General features: G+C 39.9%; 1 protein-coding gene across 1 annotated transcript in view; it reads right to left on the bottom strand.

Moving 5' to 3' along the window:
* Positions 1–10,055: 10,055 nt before the first annotated feature.
* The window catches only part of LOC137297403 (ectopic P granules protein 5 homolog), a 54,624-nt gene continuing 39,382 nt past the window's right edge, over positions 10,056–25,297 (bottom strand). The window contains exons 31-45 of the mRNA XM_067829405.1: positions 24,844–25,012; positions 24,217–24,411; positions 23,683–23,814; positions 22,937–23,018; positions 22,280–22,443; positions 21,246–21,438; positions 19,748–19,918; positions 18,863–19,038; positions 18,365–18,544; positions 17,747–17,904; positions 17,138–17,337; positions 16,769–17,017; positions 15,424–15,643; positions 14,938–15,144; positions 10,056–14,527 (exon numbers count right to left, since the gene is read on the bottom strand). Coding sequence (XP_067685506.1) covers positions 14,230–14,527; positions 14,938–15,144; positions 15,424–15,643; positions 16,769–17,017; positions 17,138–17,337; positions 17,747–17,904; positions 18,365–18,544; positions 18,863–19,038; positions 19,748–19,918; positions 21,246–21,438; positions 22,280–22,443; positions 22,937–23,018; positions 23,683–23,814; positions 24,217–24,411; positions 24,844–25,012 — 2,794 coding nt within the window. The 3' untranslated portion in view covers positions 10,056–14,229. The remainder of the gene's footprint in view (positions 14,528–14,937; positions 15,145–15,423; positions 15,644–16,768; positions 17,018–17,137; positions 17,338–17,746; positions 17,905–18,364; positions 18,545–18,862; positions 19,039–19,747; positions 19,919–21,245; positions 21,439–22,279; positions 22,444–22,936; positions 23,019–23,682; positions 23,815–24,216; positions 24,412–24,843; positions 25,013–25,297) is intronic.

Here is a 25,297-nt window from a genome sequence, read left to right as displayed (position 1 = left end):
TGGCACCAGTTCAGAGTAGAAAGGAGACTTGTTGGTGGCATGCACAAGGCCGGGCTGATGTTAGGGTGGTCCACAGATTACTGCCAGAAAGCTGATTAGGAAAATCCAAGACATGTTTGCAAAATTCATGAAAATTCCAACTGTTTTATGTTGTGTACTAAACACAAAGAAACTTCACACGTTTGTTGCAAACATAACCATAGAGAACAAATCATGTTGCTAATGGGTAAATCTAGTTTATGGATGCAATGAGCGAACAGTGAAACAAGATTAATGACAAAGGTGTACTCTCCAGTCAACAGTATGTTAGGGTCATTCATAGGGACAAGCCATACTTATTGGAGCTTCTTTAGAATCACGTATGCCTTGTTTGAATAAATCCACTTTTAAAAAGATTCATTTGTCTAAGTGTGAAGTTTCTTTTTGTTCAGTATGCTTGTTTTCTAAATTTTGAAAATACCTCCTTTGGGTTCCATCCCACCATATTTTGATGAGGAGCATCATTGGTTGGAAGGATCCAAATGAACTATTCCCAAGTTACAGCTTGCAGTTAATGCAGCCGTTTCATCATACTGCCACCTGCTGTTATGTTATGTACATGTTTTATGTGATGTGAAATGTAAAGGACTCCCTACCTTCTCTGATGACTTCGATTTCCAGTCTGTTTTCAGTGAACCATGAAACAGTCACAAAATGTCCACAATATATCCAATCCACATGTATGTGAGGTCCTGGTGACAGTTCAAACACAATCTTCAAATCGTAAGAAAACATCTTTCCCACCGAAACCGACACAGCCTTCTATGACTTCTACTGGGTCATTGCATGGAAACAGTAACTACAGCACCTGAAAAATGCAACAAGCTATGGTAATTGGTTGTGCAGGTATGGAAATGTTTTCTTTAGCTATACATCACCCAAAAGGAAGGTTTGGAGCAAATAATGAATAACGTTCTGTTTGACTTGACCAACATCTAGTTTCTGAAATGAATGTATTATGAAAAAAATCATAAAATATAATATAATGGAAACTAGAAACTTTCATTTCAGACACAAACTGTCGTAATCTGACATGACATTCTAGACTTGCAAGCCTTCACTGACATACTTGTTTCAGGGTCTGTACGACAAGACTAACTGATGGAACATCTTCAAAGCACATTTTCACTTCTTCAAATTGGTGAACAGTAACATTACTGATTAAAACCATTATTCGGAAAGATGTCATATTTCTTGTGTCTAAAATATGGGAGATCCACACACCATATAACTAAGGACACCAATTACATGTCTGCTGATAGATTACTGATATCACAGACACACAACCAGGATGAGTATGTGATAAGCATGAATCATTTTTAATTTCAATCAATATGATCGAAGTAAGTGTAATATATATTAAACAAGGCACAATATGTATGAGAGCAGTGCTTCTGATGTTAAAGATGCTCCCAAAACGCAGACAAAATATATACAAAATATAAAGTGAGACATGTTTCAAGAAAGGCATATTACTAGTACTTAAGAGTACCACATTCTTGACAAGAAATATGTGCACAAACTCTTGACCTGCTTGCAATGTTATCTCTGTTCCACTACTAAGATACCAAGAATAATATTAAGTTCTAGGTCTGTCAAGGCAAAATAATGTTTCACTTGGAAAAGTCCAAACACTTGTAAAGTGATGTTAATTTGTCAGAATGCTGTCTTAATAGGCAAATAGAAAGTATTATTGTATCCACATGACCAACATATCAAGACGATGTGTGACATTTTCTGAAAAGCACTGGATTTGTGCACAGGTTTGGTGAGGAGATTGAAGGTGAAGTGTGTGATTAAGTTGACATATGCCTACCATACCTGTCCACAAAGGGCAAAAATAACTAGGTTTTATTCAGATTTACATTTACAACTGGTATGTTCAGGTGTCTTCATTCTTTTGACACGTTTTAATGGCATCAAAACTTCAAAAATGTGACATGCAACCGACTTATAGTTTGATGACATTTCACACCTTACTGATGCAGCTGGACGTTTCATCCCATCAATTCATACAATGGCATGAATATTGATTTAACTGTTAACTTCACAGACGAGAACCATTTACTCCAATTTACTGAAGTTCTATTGTTTTACTCTATTTGATTCCTACATGGTCAAAGACGTTTCGGCCGTTTGTTTTTGGCAAAGGTTATTCTATCAATTTTGTACTGAACGAAAGTTACAGTTTATGTTAAGTGCCCAGTGTTTTCTACCAACGGTTCGTAAAACGCGTGGGAACCCATTACTAGCAAAAACGTGGGTTGGGGAAACCTAGCTATCTGCCTATTATAGGCTATTTTGCTATGGGCCGAACGGAATGTTTTTGAACATTTTCCTTATTTCAAAAGATATCAATTTCCGCACAAAACGGTTTGATATGATCATAGAGACGAGTAGTTATTATCTAGCCTCATGTAAGAATGTCGAGTTTTGATTGGTCCACGTGACTGATAAAATACTATGTACATCCATCACGATCCTCGAGTGGGAGTATAAAAGTCGTGTACTCCCTCTACGAAAGTTATATCACCCTGCTACGCCTCTGTGACGACACGAGAAGTGAGAAAAGCGTGCATCGACAAGCCTTTAGTAACGTGCAGTGCATTGAGGACAAACGATCAGCTGGTGTCAATATGGCAGCAAGTCGATTTGATGCATGTTGTTTTGTTTTGATTTAGTGAAAACATTCAGCTAGAATAATGCGTTATCACATCGTGTCGAGGGTTTTATCAGTCCCGAGTAAGGTTGTATTTCCCTCGACACGATGTGATAACTAATAATGGACCTTCCCAGCGTGAACAACATAAGTTTTAGGGCAAAATGGAAATTTATATCATGTTCCGGGAAAAGATGTTTCATTAAGAACGCAATTTTGCATAAATTTTGACAACAACTGAACATCTGAATATCAGTGAAAGTCGCGGTGGCTGAGCGGGCTAGGCGGCTGACTTTGTGTGCTGGCGATTAGGTGCCTGACTGAGGGTGCGGGTTCGAATCCCGGATGGGACTCAACCGAAAAAAGTACTAGCATTTGTACTTTACTAAGAAAGTGAAATCCCAAATATGACATATGTTGTATTATAGACATATTTCAAAGATTTCCAAACTCCTGTATTATGTGATGACAATACTCAAAAAGGGTTTGAATGTAAACTTTAAGACAGCAAAACTTAAATTATGTTAACATCCTCAAGTGGAAATGAGTCATTTCAAATTCATTTGATAAATATTTTGATTTTAGGCCGATTGGTAGAATTATATTATATTATATAATAGGTCAAACGGAAGGGTTCCCTAATCTGATGCAGGCCACCACTATTGAATGGCCTGGTCCACTCCCCACTACTGTGAGCGTTTATCACGGAGATGTAGTGCACAAGAACATTGTAGATCCAGAGTGGGGTGGAGGGTGTCCGGCCAAGCCCTACCCAACCAATCTCTACCCCAATGATTTTACCCGAACATGTGCACCCTCCTCAAATCCTGGATGATTTTTTTTATACCTGTTCGAGTTTATTGAATGTATATTTAGGGTGAGGTATGCATGTCAGTTTGTAACTTTGGCTTTTGATTGGGGTGAAGGGTACGGACGGAACTCTTAACCCCTTACTTGCAATAAAGAAATGCTATTTTAGCAACTTATGACGTCGAATCGATATTCATTGACAACCGATTTCTGCATGCAAATTTGGGAAATAACTTGGCAAAAACTCTTATATTACTGAAATTTTAAAAATTTCCGAAATGAAATTTAAAGTGTTGAGCAAAGTCACCACGGATTCTAACGATTGGCGTGATCATCTTCATTTACATTTCGAGCCGTTTCCCATACATTGCCGCTAAATATTTTAAGAGATGCTGGTAGAATTCTACCAAAGGCTGACACTTTATAGAATGACCACGATATATCTTACAATTGTGAGTGAATGCTTGATAAAAAAATAAGCTAAATAGTGCTAATAAATGGAATACAAGCGGGGATTACAGGCGCAATTTGCCGTCTTTTGAACTGCCATTCATTAAACATACTTTTCACCCTTTTATCCACCTAATGAGAGAATTGAACCATAAAAAGGTAAAATAACATGTTAGTTAACTTACACACGCACAAAACGTTCATACATCTTACAAAAACGAATACTAAGTAGGTTTTAAAAAGTTTTCATTCGTTCCCAGTCGTCATACAAAGTTCTTACAAAGTGCTTTGAAAATGTTCCACGTAAGCAAAACTAATCTATATTAATGTTTTAACAATGCAGTTTGACAAAACATGAGTACATGTTTTAACTTCTGTAGTGTATGTGATACCATTTATCATCCGATAGAAAAGGCAGCTCATTGAACGAGATTTGAACATTCATTTAAACAACTGTGATTTCTTACCTTTATCCGCTGATACGAATTGTCCCGTCCCTTTCGTTCCAAATCCATTAAAGAACCTCTGGCACAAAAAAAGATGTTCAAAACACTTGTGCTGAATCCTAGTGTAGCTGATGTTCCTCACAAAAGTTCAAACACTGAATGGTTGATCCACAATAACAGTTGTGGAACGAAATGACGTCTGCTCTTGAGCACGCGCAAAGTGTCGTCTGCTTTGTCGTCTGTCAAAAACGAGCCAATCACATCAGAATGCACGTGAAAATCGAGAGTAGTGTAGTGTTTAGGAGAATGTTAGTGGTATCGAGAACACGTTCGCGTGTTAATTGATGTCACAAACATGAACAGTTTGTTTTTTTAAACTACTTTTACTAAAGCCATATCACACCATAACATGGATAAAACAGATGTTTATTGTTTATGATGTTGTTTATTATTTTTTTTATTCTGGTTTTCTTCTTACCTTGTGGCGTCATGTTGTAAATTAAAAAGTTAAAAGGAAATATGCTATTATGGAATTTAAACAAAACAACACAAAAATTTATATTTTTGGAATAAAAAAAAAAGAAGTAACACTGAAATGTCTCTATGGTCAACACAAAGAGTTTCAAATGAGTGAGGGCAGTAGGGTAGCGTAGTAATTAAAGCATTTGCTCATCACACCGAAGTCCCGAGTTCGATTCCCCATATAGGTACAATGTTTCCCCCGTAGAGATATTGCTGGAATATAACTAAACGCGAAGTAAATCTAAATTCATCCATTCACTCACACTCAGTTCCCCGTGTGAGTGAAGCCTGTTCCTGGTGTCCCCCTCGGGATATTGCCGAATGACTGTTCAAAGCTAAAATCCTTTGAGACTATTTTTTAAAAATGCATTGTGTTATCAGCTTTGTGAAACATTACTTAATTTATTGCAACATGGTAACACAAGACAACGTGTGAGTGAGTGAGTGAGTTAGTGAGTGGGTGGGTGGCTGAATGAGTCAGTATCTTTTTACACCGCTTGTAGTAATGTTCCAGTCATTAATACCACGGTGAGGGACACCAGAAATGGTCTTCACATCATTGAACCCTGGTGGGGAATCGAACCCGGGTCTTCAGTGTGACGAGGGAACGCTCACAAAGACAGAAAGACAGACAGGACGACTACTGTGGCAGTCAAGGAAGATAAGACACGCAATATGTTTAGAAGAGAGAGAGAGAGAGTGGGGTGGGTAGGGTGTGGGGGTGGGTGTGTGTGCTTCGTTGCGATTCTCCATCACCCCCAAAACTAACCCAAATACAGCTATATGTCTAGCTTGAAGTACATCCTCGACCACTGAAGTTGTATCTTAGTTGTGCAGAATGATGATCATGCTATTGATCACTATATTGTCTAGTTTGATTATTTACAGACGACCGTTAAACATCAGTGACGTAGGGCTACTGACAGACGTCGGCTTCTTACTGAAACCGCATGACAACGTTTGCTCGACATTTATTGAGTGAGCATAGCCTCTTTACGCCTTGTTTTGCAATATTCCAGCAATATCACGACGTTGAACACCAGAAATGGGATTCACATTGTACTCACACATTGCGGGGAAGTGAAGCTGGATCTTCGGTGTGACAATCGAACGTTTAAGGCACTGAGCTACCCCACCGTCCACCTCGACATTTATTGACTCCCGTGCGAGTTGTAGAGGAAATGCGGTATATTTCCATTATAGTTTTTTACCATAAGCATTAGTTTATACAAGCAACACACAGTGCATATACCCCTGACGTTCATTTGTTGACACGTCGTTGTTTTAACATTACACAACCCCTTTAAATCACTTTATGAAAGATTATCCTATATATAGAGTATTTCTGTATTTCTCCCAACAGTCCACAGATATCAATTATATTGATTCGAGTTGATAAAGTCGCAAATATTCGTGAATAGCGAGGGTATTTGAAGTTTTATCAAGTGGGTGCTGATTTATTCGATATCAGAAGACACGAGAGTGAGATTCTATTTATCATTAACATTATATCTTCATTAGTTTCCAGTGGAAAATGTAAGTGTCTGAACACGGTACTACCATTACAGTGGCAGTTCAGAGATGTTACAGCAAAGTGACGTCAACAAGTTTATGACGTCATAGCATTGTGAGTCATGAAACTGATTATGCTAAAAGCATTGTGATGCTTACTAAACGACATCAAGGATTTGTGCAATATCTGCTATTGTAGCTAAAATGGATAGAATTATCATGAAAACGACCGCTCGTTATCAGAAATGAGCGGTCCACTGTAATTTGATAACGCCCGCAAAATGCTTGACGACGGGCCATTATCAAGCCCGTTGTTAGGTGACGTCATAAGTAGCTCAGCTGTTGAAGTTCAATCACCTACGGCTCGAATAAACTTGGGTTCATTACTGACCATATATCTGGCTCACATTCGTCACATGTGCCTGTGCCATTATGCACTTTCCTGCCTGTGCCAACCATAACAATTGTACCATAAATGTCAACATACAGCAATGAAAATGTCTAAAGTCTAACGTTGTTGATGACTGAAAACAATGGCGGCTGGTAGTATGAGCAAAGGTCAAGGTCGAATGTCGTCACTCTCGATAGTGACGACATCTGGGTTGTTCTATGACGTTTCTATATTTGCAAAATTTGTGTCAGTGACCTTCGTCGCTTTGTTGCTGGCAGTAAATGCTTCTAAACTGATGCCGTTGTTTTCATTCTTATTGTATTGAAAATTCTATTCATTTTAGCTATGATAACGGTAACGCTATTTTTCAGGGCATTATCTTTTGCAGAAGCCCGAGGTCTTTCATTAACTGCCCGACGAAGGAGGGCAGTTGAAAAGACCGAGAGCTTAACCGAGAGCTTCTCGGTCCGGCAGGTAATGAAAGACCTCGGGCTTCTGCAAATGATAATGCCCTGAAAAATAGCGTTACCCTTATATTATAGAGGATACTAAACGACTTTCCGCGTAATACCATTTTTATTAAACGAGTTAATGATTCGGTACCAAACGAGCGAGTTTCATACAAATGGTATTTCACGGAAGCAAGTTTAGCATTCTGTTTATTACTCTCCAACATAATTTGATAGAAACTGCCAACAGTGTGGTTACTCTCAGCTCTCTCAAGGTCTAACAGCATTGTGACATAGGTATTAGACTTGTTATGCCATAACTGTAAGCCATCATAAGGTCATACGTCTAGCGGTGTTACACTAGTGTAATATTGTCGTCAGAATATTGCACTGTGGTGTCTTCCACGGGCGAGGAATGAAAAAAACCTATATCTCCCCGCAGATATCGTTGATATCACCCAAGCAATATCTCCTGTTGAATAGGGACGGTTAGGTAGCCCAGTGGTTAAATCGTTGGCTCGTAACGTCGCAGACTCAGGTTTGAATCCCCTCATGGGTACAACGCGTGAAGCTAATTCAACGACCTCATTTACTCACTCTCATGGAACATTTTTGCATGATAAAATATTGTTCAATACAGATGTTAATGGACAAACATGAACGGGACGTGTATTTTTACAATGACGAGTGGGCCTTTTCCGTTTGCATTTTTGAGGTGCAATGTTTCATCTTTTTCATTACAAGCAATGGCTTTTGTATTTCCGAACAAGAACATTGTCAACAGCCCCATGCTTCACAGATCCAGCGCCACATTTTAACTTCACTTGGTAAGACGCAATATGGAATCGAAGCAGGCAAAGGGGTAGCCGAGTGGTTCAACTGTCCGTTCGTCACACCAAAGATCTGGGTTCGATTTACTTGATTGGGTACAATGCATGAAGCCATTTCAGGTGTCCTCCACCACGATATGGAATGTTAAAAGCGGCTTAAAACCAAACTTACTCTCTCATGGGATTAAACCACCGACATTTAGGAATCCTGGCAGACACTGTATCCACTAAACCAAGGATGTAATCCATTAATGATAAATGCAACCTACACAGACAGACACAGACAGGCAGATTTGACTTCCAATTGAATAAGATAAGAGATAGTTCATTTGTAAGTGTTTGCATGCATACGTTGATATTTAAATACTTTCTAAAATATACAGTCATATCAGTCGCCATTTCCTTGCTGCTCACATTGCTTCAGAGCTTCAGCCCACACATCTGCTGTTTCCACGATGCCTTCCAGTGGACAGCCACCAATTAAAATCACAAGAATAACGCGAACGTCTTTCTCCCGGTCCTTCACAAATAAGTTTACATCAAGAATGTCAAATATTATTTGTATATTGTGTTTTGTTCAGTGCTATTAATGGCAGAAAACCCAAACACGTGCGGTCTGTGAATGATCAAGACTGGACCAGACAATCCAGTGATGAACAGCATGAGCGCGATCCGTTTGTCGCCTCTTACCACAAGCATGGGTTACTGATATAAATCTATAATATAAATCATAGTAGGTATGATAATGGCAAAGAAAGACATTTTGGAGTTCACGATGTAGCCATACGACTATCATTAATTAGAAGCCTTACCCTCAAGTATTGTTTCTCGAATTATATCAATTTTTTAAATAATGTCTTTTGAACGATTCACGGTACATAAATGAATACTCCCAACTGGTTTCTCAGTAATGACGAGGAGTATTAGCACATGATTGTTTATCAATAATACACATAATAAAAACAGTATATGGAAACGTAGAATGTCTTGAGTTGTTACGGGGCGTGATTAGATGCAGATGCTAACCTCTATTTCAGACAACACGAACAGAGATAACCTTTTTGAGAGGCATTTTAGACGGTGGGAAATACTAAGTAGCCAAACTTTATGGATAATGTCTATATTACGAGGCTGTGGCGTTTCTACAGTCAATCAGGAATTGTTTACAAACATCATAGACCTGTAATACTTCTGAAACAAATATCTGCTGGTGTAGGCACATTTGTAGTCACATTTGTAGGCACATTTGAACCATCGATTCTGCTTTTGGCAGATATTTCTGAAGGTCGAAAGGGTTTTGTCGCTTCTATTATCCAAAAAGTTTGACTATTAACGAATAATGACGGTTGCTATGACCGGTCGACCTTATTTCTTAATTTGCCATAATTTTTTAATTAATACAGGTACTGCTACGCTTATCCCAAGTTGTCTCCAGTTCCAATACTGTACTGTTTGATGTTGCCATTTGTGGCATAATACGGAGTTTTCTACATATATCACGGCTTGTCAGGGAGTGGGCATGGTTTTATGTCACATTCAGTAATATTCCAACTATGTGGCGACGGTCTCTTAATCAAGTCTGGACCAGAGAATCCAGTACTGGTGATCAACAGCATGAGCATCGATCTATGAAAGTAGGATGTGATGACATGTGTCAGCCAAGTCAGTGAGCCTGACCACCCGATCCTGCTAGTCTCTTATGACAAGCTTGGGTGACTGAAGATCATCCATGGACATAACTGTGGGATGTTGGGAGGATGACAGCTGGGTGCCATATCTGTTCTGTTTTGGCAACAGTACATTACAAAGTCTATACCCTGCAGTCATCATCAAAACTTTACAAAATATTTGCAATGGAAAATGATCCCAAAGTATTAGGTGTGTGTTTTCTCTTGTATGTCAGTTTATAAAAATACACTAACTTGCTACAAAAACAAACAAGAAATATTTCAAGAAATATTTTCAGCATTTTAATCAAATAACTTAATTCAATATCACTGGAAATATTTGTACATGACAATTACCTACTGAATAAGTTACAGCTCAGTCAAATCTTTGATACAAAACAATGCAGCACTTAAACCACATCAATCATGACACTATATCTTTCTTTCATATAAACATAAAATCGTATCACCTTTATTTTCAGATACAGAAACATAGAATAAATACAATTTGTCATACATTTATGAAAACACAGCAGCTAAATGCTGATTATGGTCATTTGATCATGAACATTCTCTGATCAAAAAGACCAGCTGTACAGAATCACTAAACATTCATTTTGCCAAGGTATGTCATCAAAAGCCAGTTGCTTCATCATTACAGATACTTGTTTACAAGTAGTAATCTGAAACTGTCATCATCATTCAGTCATTATTTTGATGAGAGGAATGTATCAATATTCTGACCCAATCCTATTAAAGTAACTCTGTCAACATGGTAGAATGATGTACACATGATAAATGATCATTGATGAATGATGCAGATACAGTCAGCAATTACTATGAAAGAATGACAAGTATATATCACAGTGACAAATATATGCTTTCTGAGCTGTTCACAAAAGACTAATTTCCACAATATCATTTAGGTGATTGCACATTGAAACCAACAGCACCTAATGAGTAATTTCAGGACACCTGTGACATACCTATCAAAGTGGTCAGCAGAATGACTAATTTTCTTAATGTATTGTATTTACAGAATTTAATTAATGAAAAAAAAATGACAGGGCAATGAAATCCTATTCTCCTATATTAGCATGGTTCTCGGCTACTATATACAGAGTATCCTTGATCAAAATATTCATAGTGTGGTATTGTTTTGAAGTTCCCTTGACTGTAGATGGGAAAACACATTTGTATTTTGGGGGGTTCTTAATGCTCTGGGACTCCTTTCAAAAAACACTATGGCGATGGTAAGTCACTAAGCTAGCCTTAGTGCAATGTTAAAGAATGGGAGTCAAGGTTGCTTTGTGTAAGGAGACCTAGGTTCATAGTGTTCCAGGTATATAGCAACAGTCTGTAAATAACTGAATCTGGAACCAATATTCCACCGACTGACATCATAAGCATCGATCTATGCTGTTGTGACACAATGTTTCAAACAAGTCGTCAAGCCTGTTAACATTTTTGTTACAGACCTTCAGAGTTTTTCAATCCAAGAACGACACATTTGTGACCCATATTACTAACAAGACAAACAAAACAATCACTTAACATTGATTATTTCATATTTTCCAACAAAAAGAATAGCAATCTACATATTGGTCAAGTCAGGACCCATGAGACAAAGTGTTCTTAGCGCTACATTGGCCAGTGTTAAAGTATGGGAGTTACCATCACCTTAGCACTTAGATTGATTTGTGAAGCTGGGTCCTGGACAAGGCAAATAAGTCATTGACAGCATCAGTAATGATATACTGAGAATAAAAAAGGGATCACATCAAAACATAAGTCTTCCTATTTTTCTTGCCAGGTTTCTTCACAAACTTTGTATAGTGTAACTTGTGAAGAAACCTGGAAAAAAGAAAGGAACACGTGTGCTTTCATTTGATCCCATATTTTTGTCCCTCAGTATATATATTTCCATGATGCACAGCTAGGTTAGAAATTACTTCTAATGTCGCCAACAACAAGCATAGGTTACCCGGAACTGTTATACCAAAAATCACACATGGCAACACATACGTTTTCTGATATGAGCAAACACAAGGATGTGTATTCTTTCAAGATCCTTCGTTTTGTCCATCAAATTGTCCATAGTAAATAGGCAGGTTATCCAAACACTTGGTTATGCCTCTCACAAATCACAAACTATACTTGAGATATTGTCCTTGCTACTACTGAATAGAAGCTCATGTTTTGGCTGTTATTTTAACATACATACAGCATGCTGATCAACTTATCCACTACTGACAACAGTGCAAAGATGTAACTGCAAATGTTTTAGATAAGATGAATTCCTATATGTACCTTAGGTTATAAGGATATTCACAGAGGATAATGCAATGTATGTTGAATATTCAATGTCCAAAGAGACACGTTTCAGTTTTACAGGCTTTCTTGGTCAATCTGCCAAGAGGTAGTAGGCAAAGCCCAAACATTACAAAATACTGCATTGAACAGATTGAAATGAAAACAAAAACTTTTAAGGTAATTACAAAAATCAAAACAACAACAACTATATTTACAGCTTATTCACAATTAACCACATGATATGAAGGTATTACTTATCACATACTTGAAATAAAACCTTGGCAAATATATTGAATATAAAAATAAACTGCAAATGCATAATTTACAACTGTGAAATTTGAAATTATCTACGTCAACAAAGACATCTATGCATCTCTGCACTGGACATTCTCAGGTCATTTAGGAAGTGAGGCAGCCAAGTGGTTAAAGGGTATCCTCACCCGGATGAAGCTCTGTGCTAGTTATGTTGTGTGTCCCCCAACATGAAATTACTAGAATACTACAGAAACCCTAACTCACTCACTGACTCACTCAGCCACCTGACTATACACACAGTCACTTACAGTCAGCATTAAATAATCCTGCATGCCCAACCGCCTGGGATGAGATACTTTGAACAGATTTTCACATCCATCTGCCCCACGGTTGGGTTAAAATCTAGACATGCATATGAAAATGTTCATCATATTTCTGTAGAATAAATCATTATCAAATGACTCTTAGAAATATAGCTAACATGCACTGTCACTAAGGTGCTGCAAATTACCGAATCAAACGTAAAAAGTAATGAAAGTTTATGAGGAAATTAAATGTCAACAAAAACATAACCAGTGAACCTCTCTTGATATCTTGCTCTTTCGTTGTTCAAACACAAATATTTTCAAGACTGACCCTAACTTGTAAATAGATGTCATAGAGTATGAAATATGCAAAAATAGTACTGAAGACATTTCAAGGGATGTCTGGAAAGCCTCTGAAGAAAATCCAATGAACCGCTCTTGAGCTATCACATGGACTATTCAAGTTAACATGCTGAAATGACCATGACCTTGAAAATTAACTGAAGGTCACCAAAATGAACTGGGTGCCTTAATCCAGTGAATGGTTCTTGAGCTATCTCATTGATAAGTTGAACATGCAGGTAAAGATGCTGATACCTTCACAGTATCACCATGACATCGAAAATTAAGTGAATGTCACCCAAATCGACTGGGCTCTGTGCCTTCCCTAGGTAAAGCTTGGTGTTGAATATGAACAAAATCCAGTGAACAATTCTAGAGATATCTTGCTGACAAGGTTATAACGTTCAAGTTCCCTTGTAACCTTGAAATAATGGTCAAGGTCACCACACCTGACTGGGACCTTTTTAATACTGTGATGAACCTAGGTACCAGATATGAAAAGAATCTAGTCAACGGTTCTTAAGACATTCCAATTTGTATGAGCGGATGGACAGAGCCTTATACTGAATCCCCAGCTTTGCACTAAATGTGCAGCAGGGGATAATAAGAAAATTGGTATTGTTTGTGGGCTGGTAAATTTTGGTCAGTGCTGGCAAGTTTTATATCTAACCAGCCCTAAGGTTGGGCTGAAATATTTGGAGTTTCATACCCTGAACTTACAATGATGAAGTACTGCTTTGTATCAAAATTAAAGAAATGTGATCAAAATATTGCAGGAAGGAGTAGATAAAATGCACATCAAATGTAAGTACACACAGCAAATGCATGTTTGCTGGAATAATCAGTGACATCAACCTTAACAAGCAGTTACCTGTTTTAACAATGCACCTGAAACATTGATATAGCACCAACATGGAAAGCTGAACACTTGTATCACACTTTGAAATCTTGTGATTCTCAACAAAACATTTGGCATGTGTGAGGTTTAATGCTGAAGCAATGTTTCAACATCAAAGAGTTCTGTAAGAATTATCTCAAGCAAAGCAGTGACTTTAAGTATGTTGATCTATTCTTGATGGAATGATGACAACTACTAGCCAAACAATCCTCGTTATCCAGCTTTAACAAGTATTGGACACTGTGTTGCAGGTTTGTAATAGTTTCCAGCTACATTACACTTGGCTTAGATGGCTCTTGGAGCAGATATAAACATAAGTTCAATGAGTAATACCATCCATTTCACTGAATACACTTCAGATAGTGCCAGTCAGCATAGAATGCTAGTGAAAGCTGTTGGACGAGTGCTAGTGAGTCTCTCAAACACATCGCCTGGTCGTGGACGAAGTGGCACACCAGGTCGATCTGTTCCTTGTACTGGGCGTATTGCTTGTTGGTCTTGAGACCGGCCAGTGCTGTACGGCTAGCCCTGGCCATCTGTATGTTGGACAAGGGCTGGTGTGGCTGGAGCCGGAGCTCGGTGTCACTGTAGATCTGGGTGGCAAGGAAAGCGGCAATGGTGCGGCACATGATGCGAAACCTGTGTAAAAACCAGTTAATGCTTTTCTTTCTGACATTCAGCATCACAAAATATGGCATTTTTGGAGGACATTTGATATGACCATTTCATCTAGTTTGAACTAACCTGGCAACAAAAGACGAACAACATATAAAACAAATTTATCATACTTTCACTACTGCCTGCCTCTCTTTATTGAAGAAGTACCTATTGAGTAATGTTCAACTCAATTCTTACTGATGAATTACACAACATACACTGTCCTCCTAAAACACTCATCCTTCACTTGTCCATGCAAAAAGTATACTGAAGTCATGACAAGGTTGTAGATGGACAGACATTGTAAAAAAAAGTGTTCATGATGATAAATACATAAAGCACCGTCATTACTTTTCTGTTTTATCGTAAATGTTTCAGAATGGTATACTTACTTGAGTGACAGAGATGACTTTTTACCAAAGCCTATAGCACCAAGCAGTCCTGAGGAAGCCCGGTCCTCTCCAAAGACATTGAGCTGCATGAGGAACTTCTTGAGGGCGAGGATACACCGGACCCTCCTCTGTGCCCCCTCCAGCTGTCTCAGGAGGAGGTCCAGCAGCTTCTGCCACCACAGCAACAACTTGCCCTCGTTCTCAGCACTGGAGGAACACGGAGACATTGTATACTACTTAACTTATACTACCCATCAAAATCCTAGCATCACTTAAAGCACTCACTATGTGTTAAATGTATGCATCCTATATATGCATCCTATATACATGTTATATGAGCAAAGATCCATACACTCTGGGTACAATGACACACATCAACAAATCCAGGCTGACCACCAAATACACGATCACCTAAAGTGACCAGCACGAACTGAGCATATGATTTTTGTCGGTCTGCTGTTGATCTTCCCAACTGCCCCTCCTCACCCAGGTTTGATGTCGTTCGTCCAATTGACCAAGTTGTCAATCAGCTTGAGTTCATCATCATAGCTCTGACAGAGAGGTATCTGTTGCAGGGTATAGGCATACAGCATCAGGTAGGAGCCCTGGTTGATTGCCTCATTGATGCAGTCAGAGACATTCAATTCCGGCATCTGGAACACAGCCAGGATGTGGTCCCACTGTCCACTGCTTCCTGTGTTCTGGTCTGAAGAGAGAGGGATTCAAATATCAATAAATTCTGGTTGTTGAAAAACTGAGGGTCTGACTTTGCTTAAGACATTATCATGGTTGCAAATACTGGCCTCAAGAACTATGTGACTGAGTGATTATATATATACTTTTGTATATCTTTTTATTGATATACATAAGCAATATCACTGAAGTCAGCATCACTCTGGATTCACATATGTATCACACTAGTGACACCCACATACAAAGATATGGTTCTGATAAACCTGTGGGTGAGGTTCTTGCACACTTAGAGGGCTCAGCTCTCAACAGATTCTGTTGTCCCAGTTGACTGGCCAATACAGCAACCAGTCTAAGTAAACTTATCCTCAGTACTTTTCGTTACACTCCACCACTGCATCTAACAAACCTTATGGGAGGTCGCGTCAGGTAACCTTTGAGATTGAGATTCAGAACACACCTTACCAAATCGCGAAAGTGCACATTCGCACATCCCTTATAAACTTTTTATCTCTAAAAGCTTCGTACCGGAACAATTCTGAATGCTATTTAGCGTACAATCGCTTCCGGGTGATGAACACGGTGTATGTACTGCCATGACAACGGTGAGTAAACAGTCGCTGAAAATAGTGTTTTTGACAATATTCAAGGATGTTAATTTGCGGAAATAACTCATGGTAACCATGTCAACAGAAACCCCAAAGCATATATACTGCACTTAAAATAACTGTGTTATATGCTGATTTTTGTTTGTGGAGAGATCTGTGTCGGTGACCTGAATACTTTGAAAGTCCCTCCGATCCCTAAATAGTAGTCGTTGTCTGATTGGTTAAATCTATTTAACCATCTCGCATTTGATTGGACCATCATTGGTTGCTCAACGGTTACCTGACGTGACCTACTAGGTTTGTTAGACTCAGTGGTGGAGTGTAATGAAATACACTGAGACAAAGTTTACTTAGACTGATACAGCCACGATCCATGCTCTATGGGTACGATGACATACATTCAAAAAAGACATCTAGACCCACCACTTAATACACATGATCACCTATAACAACCAGCACAAACTGCTAGGGATGTTGTAACCTTTAGTCCCCATGGTTGCCTCACAGAATGGAGGTACGTCGTATACACCTACCTGCTGTGAAGTAGACCTCAATGCAGACCTCGGTGATCTGTACCATCTGTTGTAGGGAGGCCAAACACCTGTTGGCGGCCTTGATGCAGGGGGTGAGGAGGATGCTGTGAGGGGAGGACTTGAGCCACTCAAAGATGGTTGTCATGACTACACTGAGGGAATTGCTGTCAGGGTTGCAGTTGTTGAGGAGACTGAGGACATCTTTGACAAGGTCTAGAGACTCCTCCTGCTGGGTCTTCACGTCCACCACTGAAATCACAGATTAAACACATGCAGTACACTCAAAGAAGTATGTTATTAGTGAAAAACAGTGCATAATATCATGATTCCATTATCTGCACAGAAGTTCACTATAAACTACGAACATACCAGACGTTTCTACAGCCTCTATCTCTGTGAGGAGGTTGACGATGACAGTTGAGATGGCCTCGGTATTGATGTCTGCCTTGTAGGAGCACTGACAGAGCAGCTGGGTGATGCAGTGTACGTACATCAGTCTCTTGGTGGACAGGTCCTCTGACCAGGGCATGCTAGAGTTGTTGCTGAACCCTGCCGCCACCCGCATCAGTCTGTAAGTGGGAATGAAACCATACGAGAGATGATTTCTTTTGTATAAAGAATTAAAGTGAAGTGCAGGGGGCCCATCATGAAAACTGAACTTATTAAAAAAACAGCTTTAGGATGTATGACATTGACTTACATCAGACCCATCCCTCATTCTGCTGAAGGCATGGGTTCAATTCACCATATGGTTAAAATGAGTGAAGCCCAATTTTGCTGTTTCCCAATGTGACATTTCAAGTATACTGCTAAAACAAGCATAAAACTTAACACACTCAATCGCTCACCCATTCTTAAAGATAGGTTTGGTTCATTGTAATGGATAGGCAAGGTTATTCATGTGTGGCAACATCAACCAACTTGAGCGACGGTGCGAAGTACAGAGTAAGTAATTGTTTTATAACAACACTGACTTACTTCAGGCCCAAAGCCAGGGAGGATGATCTCTCAGCCAAGACACAGCAGGGGTCACAGCACTGCATGAACCAATTGCTGGCCACCCTATAGCTGGACGACCCCACATACAGCCAGTTGAAATTCTCTGCTGCCGTTAACAACTTGACAGTCTCTGGTTTCTGAAATATTTACAAAGGACATAGGTATGCACCACCAAGATAAGTATCCATTAACTATGCCCACCCCTACAGGTCTAACCACCCACCCCTACATCAGCTCTAATCACCCACCTCCTCATACGTACATCACCTCTAACCACCCACCCCTACAGCTCTAACCACCCAACCCTACATCAGCTGTAACCACCCACCTCCTCACCCCTACATCACCTCTAACCATCCACCCCTACAGCTCTAACCACCCATCCCTACATCAGCCCTAAACACCCACCCCTACATCAAATCTTCCCACCGACTCCTATATCAACCCTAACCATCCACCCCTGCATCAGCTCTAACCACCCACCCCTACATCACCTCTAACCACCCACAACTACATCAGCTCTAAACACCCATCTCCCCACCATACATCACCTCTATCTACCCACCACCCACCCCTACATCAGCTGTAACCACTCACCTCCAGCAGTGACTTGTCCCCATAGCACTGAACCAGCAGGATGAGCAGGGCTGACTGAAATCTGGCTGTCATGTCTGGGGACTGGTAGATCATCAGGTACTGCACCAACTCATTCCACGTCACTTTTGTCAGAATGTCGCCAATCAGGTGGAAGCATGGTGCAGTCACACGCTCCTTCAACTGAGATTTAAAGCAGAACATACTGGAATTTGATCCATCTTTATATCTGTTCCATATCTCTCAAGCACCTAATACATAACTACAGGAAGAAATCAATATACATGTAAATGTATGTAAGTCAGTGCTTAAACTTTCAACCAAAGTAAGATCAAATTAAACAAATTTTTGGTCCTGAAACTTGAAAATTCTCATTCAAACCTACCAGTACCCTTTGATAGGTTGATATCACAATGTCTGCTAGAAGCTCTAGTGCACATGTCAATCACAGCTATCACTTCAAAACACTTATAATGGGTACTATGACAGAACGGTCATCACCTGTGCCATCATCTCAAGGAGCTGCAGGTCCGGCTTGAGTTGTTCCCAGGGGAGCTGTTGCAGCTCCTGGTTGTAGATTTCAGCAATGCAGATGGGCAGGGTGGGAGTGGACAGGCAGTTCATGTAGTACATCAGCAACATGCCCAGCACTCGACCATCCATGTCTGTCATCTTGGCTGCAGGCAGCAAACTTCACTCAACATGTATCATTTTTATTACAAACTACCAAAATTTTAATATTTTGTGCAGCATATACCTGTTCTCACGTCTTGCACCCAACATTCACACCTTGTCCTTCCCTATAGTGGACCCCAATATTCATTCTATGGACCACCCTGTTCATGCCTTGGACCTCCTGCTCATGCTATGGACCACCCTGTTCATGTTTTGGCCCGTTCTTCATGTTATGGACCCCCTGTTCATGTAACGGACCACCCACTTCATGCTATGGACCACCTGTTCACGATATGGACCACCCTGTTCATGCCATGCAGATCCCTGTTCACACTTTAGACCCCTCTGTTCATACCTTCAATGACCATATTCACAAACTGGACAACACAGTGCCCCTGCCACTGTACATGCTATTGTCCTCTATGTTCATTCAACCCCACCCCCCACCCCTCCTATTTCTGATTACACAATGCCATTTAGAAAGAGGTGTGTTGGTGATTAGGTGCCTGACTTGAACCCAGATGATTTGTACTTAACTAAGAAAGTGTAATTCACCCTTTCCCTAAAATACATATACTACCTTAATACGTACTATTAAGCTTGACTTGCAAGGACTGACAAACAGAGAAGGGCAGATGCCAGTATTGTATCCTTGTGTGTCATAGAAATGTTCTGTACTTGATGACACATGAGGACAGAGATGGAGTTTACCTGAGAACTGTACTCTGATGTAGTCCACCACCTTGCGGAACATGGCCACCATCTCCAAAGCCACCAGACTGTCACTCTCTATCCAGGGGTACCAGGTCTGCTGGGGGTTGGCCACAGGCTGGATCCAGGCAGCGAACAAGTCAAGCACCTGCTTCCATGTCATGTCCAACACTAACATACACAACCAGAAACAGCTGTCAGTTTGTATGTTAAAGAAACGAAGCTTGTCTCACAGCTGACATTACAGACAAGAGGCCTTTTAACAAAAGGAAATTTCATGATAACTGTAGTGTGTCTCAAATACATATTGAGAGATCAGGTTGTAGAAGCACTGAGATTGGAACTGCTTGTTTCTTGGCTAGCATCCTCAGCTGCATGACTATGTGAGTGAGTATGTAAATGAGTGAGTCAGCAATATTCCAGCTATATGGCAGTGGTGAGTAAATAATTGAGACTGGACCAGACAATCCAGTGATCAACAGCATGAGCATTGATCTGCGCAATTGGGAACTGATAACAAGAGTGAACCAAGTCAGCGAGCTTGACCACCTGATCCCGTTAGTCACCTCTTAGAACAAGCATGGTCGCTGTTTATGGCAAGCATGGGTTGCTGAAGGCCTATTCTACCCAGTGACCTTCACGGGTATCCATGACTATGTAATTCCTCCAACTTGTTACAACAGTCAATATATACAGAGCTGAGGCTAGTGAAATGACATTGTGGGTCTTATTTCAATGTGTATCAGACATGACAGGCCCAGAGTAATGAATGATGAAACTGGGACCAACTTCAGAGAGTAACCTCGGTACTATCACTGTCAGCATTCTTTTTCTTGCCATGAGATGAGGTCCTGACCCAGTGAGGAAAAGCCAGGTAAGCAGTAAAGCAGCTTTCACAACACCTGCGGTTAAACTCGAGTTTGAGAGTGTGAGCTTTCCACCAACTTGCCACCAACACTAATTTCAGAGTTGTTGAGAAAATAGGCTCATTGTCTACTCTGACAAACTTTTCCATCAAACTTAAGGTTTTGTCAAATTTGAGTTTGATGTGTAAAGTGTTGACCAGAAATACAGTCAGACCCTGGATAACTGGACACATTCATTTTAGCATAAACTGTTTGAATAATTGAATAACCAGAATTCTGGATTTCTGTTATCCAGGCTTCATTGTTGAAATAGCGAGCACACACTGCTTGATTAAAATCACTTCCAAAACAGCATGGTCATTTTCGTTTGCCAATTGTGAGTCAATTCTGCATTGATTTAGTGGGTTTGTTTGTAAAATTTACTGTCCAGAAACAAAAACACAACATCCATTATAGACAGTCACTTTTACAGCATAAAAAATTGTTTTTTTAAGAGAATCAACCACAAGGTGAGGTTTCTGGATATTTGGGGTCTGGGTATCTGGGGTTTCACTGTGTAACACAGAGAGAAAGCATACTGGCAGGGAAGTTTTAGTCTCCACTGGTATGCAATAGCAATAAATATTTCTGACCTTGGTATGGATTCATTTCTGTGAAATTTGGCAGCATCTTTGTGACGAAGCTTCTCATGAGTCCCCCAAGGAAGTGGGACACATATGGGATGTAGCGGCTCCACTTTGGGTAGAGGCCGAACAAGGAGTTCTGGGAGTTCTGGAGGCGAAGCTGCATGAACTGGCTGGACAGCCACTGTAGGATCTCTGTCAGCTGTGTCAAGTCAGAGTACAGTCACAGCATGATGATCATCTTTGTAATGTTACTATTAATCAAAATACAAGCAAAGTGGACAAGAGAGTTCTCTTTGTTGTCTATGTTACGATGCTAAACACAGATCACAGTAAAGCCTGACTGAGTAAGTTTGGTTTTATGTCTCTTTTAGCAACATTCCAGCAAATTCATAATAGGGGACACCAGAAATGGCTTTCAAATATTCTACCCATGTTGGGATTCGAAGATAACAGTAAAGAATATTTTTGTCTGTGGCCAGTCTGCAGGTCATGTGGCTCCTTAGAGTCTGTTACCCATAACAGTCCGAATATGAAGACTATTTGATGTCTTTACATTTATGTCTCAGCTCAGCAGAACTGTCGAATCAGGCCATGTGGTCAATATAGGTCAGTCAACTGTATAATGTGGAAGCCCAAAACCGTATGTTTATCTCTTCATCATCATCACTGTGATGTTGAATAATTTCATAGTTCAGTACAACTATGTTATCAGGTCACAGTACTACTCAGAGTCTCTGTTAAATCTATCAGGCAGAACAGACAGAATACAGTAGGCATATCTCCTGATTTTTCACTGATTGTGTCCATGTGAGGCAACTCATGTTAAAACTAAGTACATGTCCAGCTATGTTGCTAGGTCACAGGCCTCACCAAAGTCTGTCAGCTGTATTAGACAGAACAGTCACAAAACTGTCGGTACATCTCTTGAAGGCAGTGACATAAGTTCTATAAACAAGGAACATCCTCAGTCTAGAAGAAGTAAATATGAGCTCTGTCTGTCTAAAATTATGGTAATCTTTAAATACTGCTGTCAATCTCACCTGTGTTGTAGCAAGGACTGTATCAGTACATGACTCCACATCACTCAATGAGAAGCAGATTGATGGCTTCCGTTGTTGTGGAGCCAGACTCTGGGTGACTGGGGTGAAGCACTCTCCAAGCAGTATCTCCCAACACTGGACATGAAGCCTCTCCACTGCTGACCCTGTCAACACAGCAACTTGCCTTTGTCATCGAGGAAGAATAACATCCAAAACTGTGTTCCACAGATGATATTGCTTGTGTGAGATCAAATGATATCTCCGGGAGATATAATTTTGACAGCAGATTTTGTACAATGCCCTGACTTGATAATGTCACAATGCTATGACATCGCTACATTGCAAGTCTAACGGCAAGAACTGTGTTCAGATATAAACATTCTTTTATTTATAACTATCTCCTCATAGTCCCATTATCACTGACTGCATATTGTCTTAAGGCACACTGGCCAAAATACCATTTTGTTGAAGCAGCCTTCTAGTAAACAAGTCAAAGCCCGGTGAACATTGTTATTGTTTGTTATCAACTTCCAATGCTGTTTAAAGACCATGACACTCTATTAGCTGAGCCACAGGACAACCTTATGCACATCACAAGCAGCTCTAAACCTGACAAACTGTTTAAGTATGAAAAAATAGCAGATTCCCCTGGCTAACCTTGTATGACCAGTGATAGGACATCACACAAGTTCTGGGGGAAGTTGGTCTGCAGGTATGAGTTCAGATGACTGCAGTACAGCTGTGGAAGAGAGTACACATCACTGAAGAGTGAACGAAAATATCAACGTCCCATCAACTTGTTACATCAGCTTGTTTGTTGTTTTACGCTGCACTCAGCAATATTCCAGCTATATCATGGCTTTCTGTAAACAATCAAGTCTGGACCAGACAATCAAGTGAACGACATCATGTGCATCTCTCTACGCAAGTTTGATACAATGACATGAGTCAACAAAGTCAGTGAGCCATATCATCCAATCCTGTTGAATCATAGGACAAGCATGGGTTGTCAAGCTCTGCTGATTGGTTACACATAGAAACTGCTTCAGGTGAACTTTCAATCAGCGCCAAAGCCATTAGATTTAATCAATAAGAGTAAACAGAGATTCAGAGAAGCATATATGATTTCTCATTCTTGCAAATGATACCGGTAACATTGAGGTATATGAAAGAACAATATTTTATACATCCTCCTTCTGACATAGATTGTTGGTGTCTCTGAGAACGACATTTCATTGAAAGAATATGAGAAAAAAATTTCCTCCCCAAAATTAAACTGAACATTAGTCAGGGTCCCTTTGTAAATTGCTTCAAGCCTTTAATGTCCCATGGTGTTCTAGTAAAACTCACTGCTGGTATCTCCTTTAACTAACTGACATTCAAGTAACACATGAAACACTTACATCAAACACAAGCTTAGTCGTCCTCTCGGGTTCAGCTCCACAGGACATCAGAGCAGAACCAAGAATACCTACAAACCTCTTCCTATCTGCCTGTGGGGGTTGGGAGGTCTGCAGCCAGGTCCACACGTCAAACTGTAACACAAAGTCCCAAACATACACCCATACAAACATCTGTATCAAAACCCTTGAATCAGAGCACCCACTTCTAAGAGGACACTCTTAGAAATCAAGTGTAAGAAGTCACCAAATATTACCTCCCTCCCTCTGCAAGCAGGGTGGGTTCTGCTGTTTATTTTGTTGGTAGTTACATACACAGATTCTTTCAAACAAATGCATAAAATCGGTGATTTACAATGTGATTGGGTTGTCTGATCATCCACCTGCAAAGTCTGAGATTGACTGCATCATTGGATGAAAAGATATTTACAAAAAACAGGTCCACATGCATTTCATGCCAAACTATAGTAGTCAATGAATTGGACAATGTTGAAGATGGACCCACATTTCTTCAACCGTCATGTGGTAGATTTGTACCTTAGTGAGAAGAGCGAAGACCAGGTCCATGTTTTTCTGTTGCAGTATGTGAATGAGTTGTTCGTACATCGGCACGTATGACTCTGGGCTGTTGTTGGGAATGAAGTGTTGAGACACATGGCAGGAGAGGTTCGGGTTGTCGAGACAGAACTGCAGCAAGAGCTGGGTCTGGGTGGGGTCTCGAGACAGGAACTCCTGGAACACAGCATCATTGGTATTTACAGAAAACATTATAACATTCAGCTTCATGATTCAATACCAATGTCCATTCATGAGATATTTTGAAATAGTAGAAGAAATATCGAATAGACACCGATCCAGTGACAAGTGGGAATATATTATCTGTTAAGGTCTGAAATCATTTGTTGAAAAAATTATAAAAATCATGATTAAAATTAGGACTAGCTTTGTATTTGGTTCGAGACAGAATATCTGTTCAGTCCTGTATTCAAAACATTTATTTCGTTTTTCAAGATTTCAAGATGAAAAGAAATAGAGTTTTAGGGTCCACAGCATTCCAATTTATCAAATAATTTGTGAAACTGTTTAAGGCATTTTTATTGGTATGAATTATTTGTTTAAAACATAACAAATCTTCTCCCCTGTGAATATCAAATGATGTCCTACCTGTCCCAGGATCTCGAGGCAGGAGGAAAAGAACTGCTTGGTTGGGAGGTAGAAGTTGGTGTCCTCATTGATCATGGTGGCCAGGTGGTAAAACAAAGTGTTGGCAATATCAAACAAGGTGGCGAGTCTACCATCATCTGTTGTTGACTGGGACATTTTGATCAGCATCCTGAAGCCATGGAATGGACAGTCTCAGAATCACTTGTTGTGTAATGCCATACTTTGCATTTGTCACAATTTGTTCTCGTTTATAACAGGAGGTTTAGCTCAGAGGCTGGCTCAAGCCTGCATCAGTGTCAGTACAAATTCCAATCTCATTCAAATCAGATCATAGAGTTCTATACTGGTACAAAAATATCTGAGGAAATCCCCTTACAGCTGCACAAAAAGACAAGAACTTGGTAAGAAGTACTCTTTGATGTACACGACACTGAAAACATTCCCATATATAGGT

The sequence above is a fragment of the Haliotis asinina genome, chromosome 9 (assembly GCF_037392515.1).
Source record: "Haliotis asinina isolate JCU_RB_2024 chromosome 9, JCU_Hal_asi_v2, whole genome shotgun sequence".
NCBI lineage: Eukaryota > Metazoa > Mollusca > Gastropoda > Lepetellida > Haliotidae > Haliotis > Haliotis asinina.
Note: the sequence above shows the minus strand (reverse complement) of the source record. Positions and strands in the feature narration are given on the sequence as shown.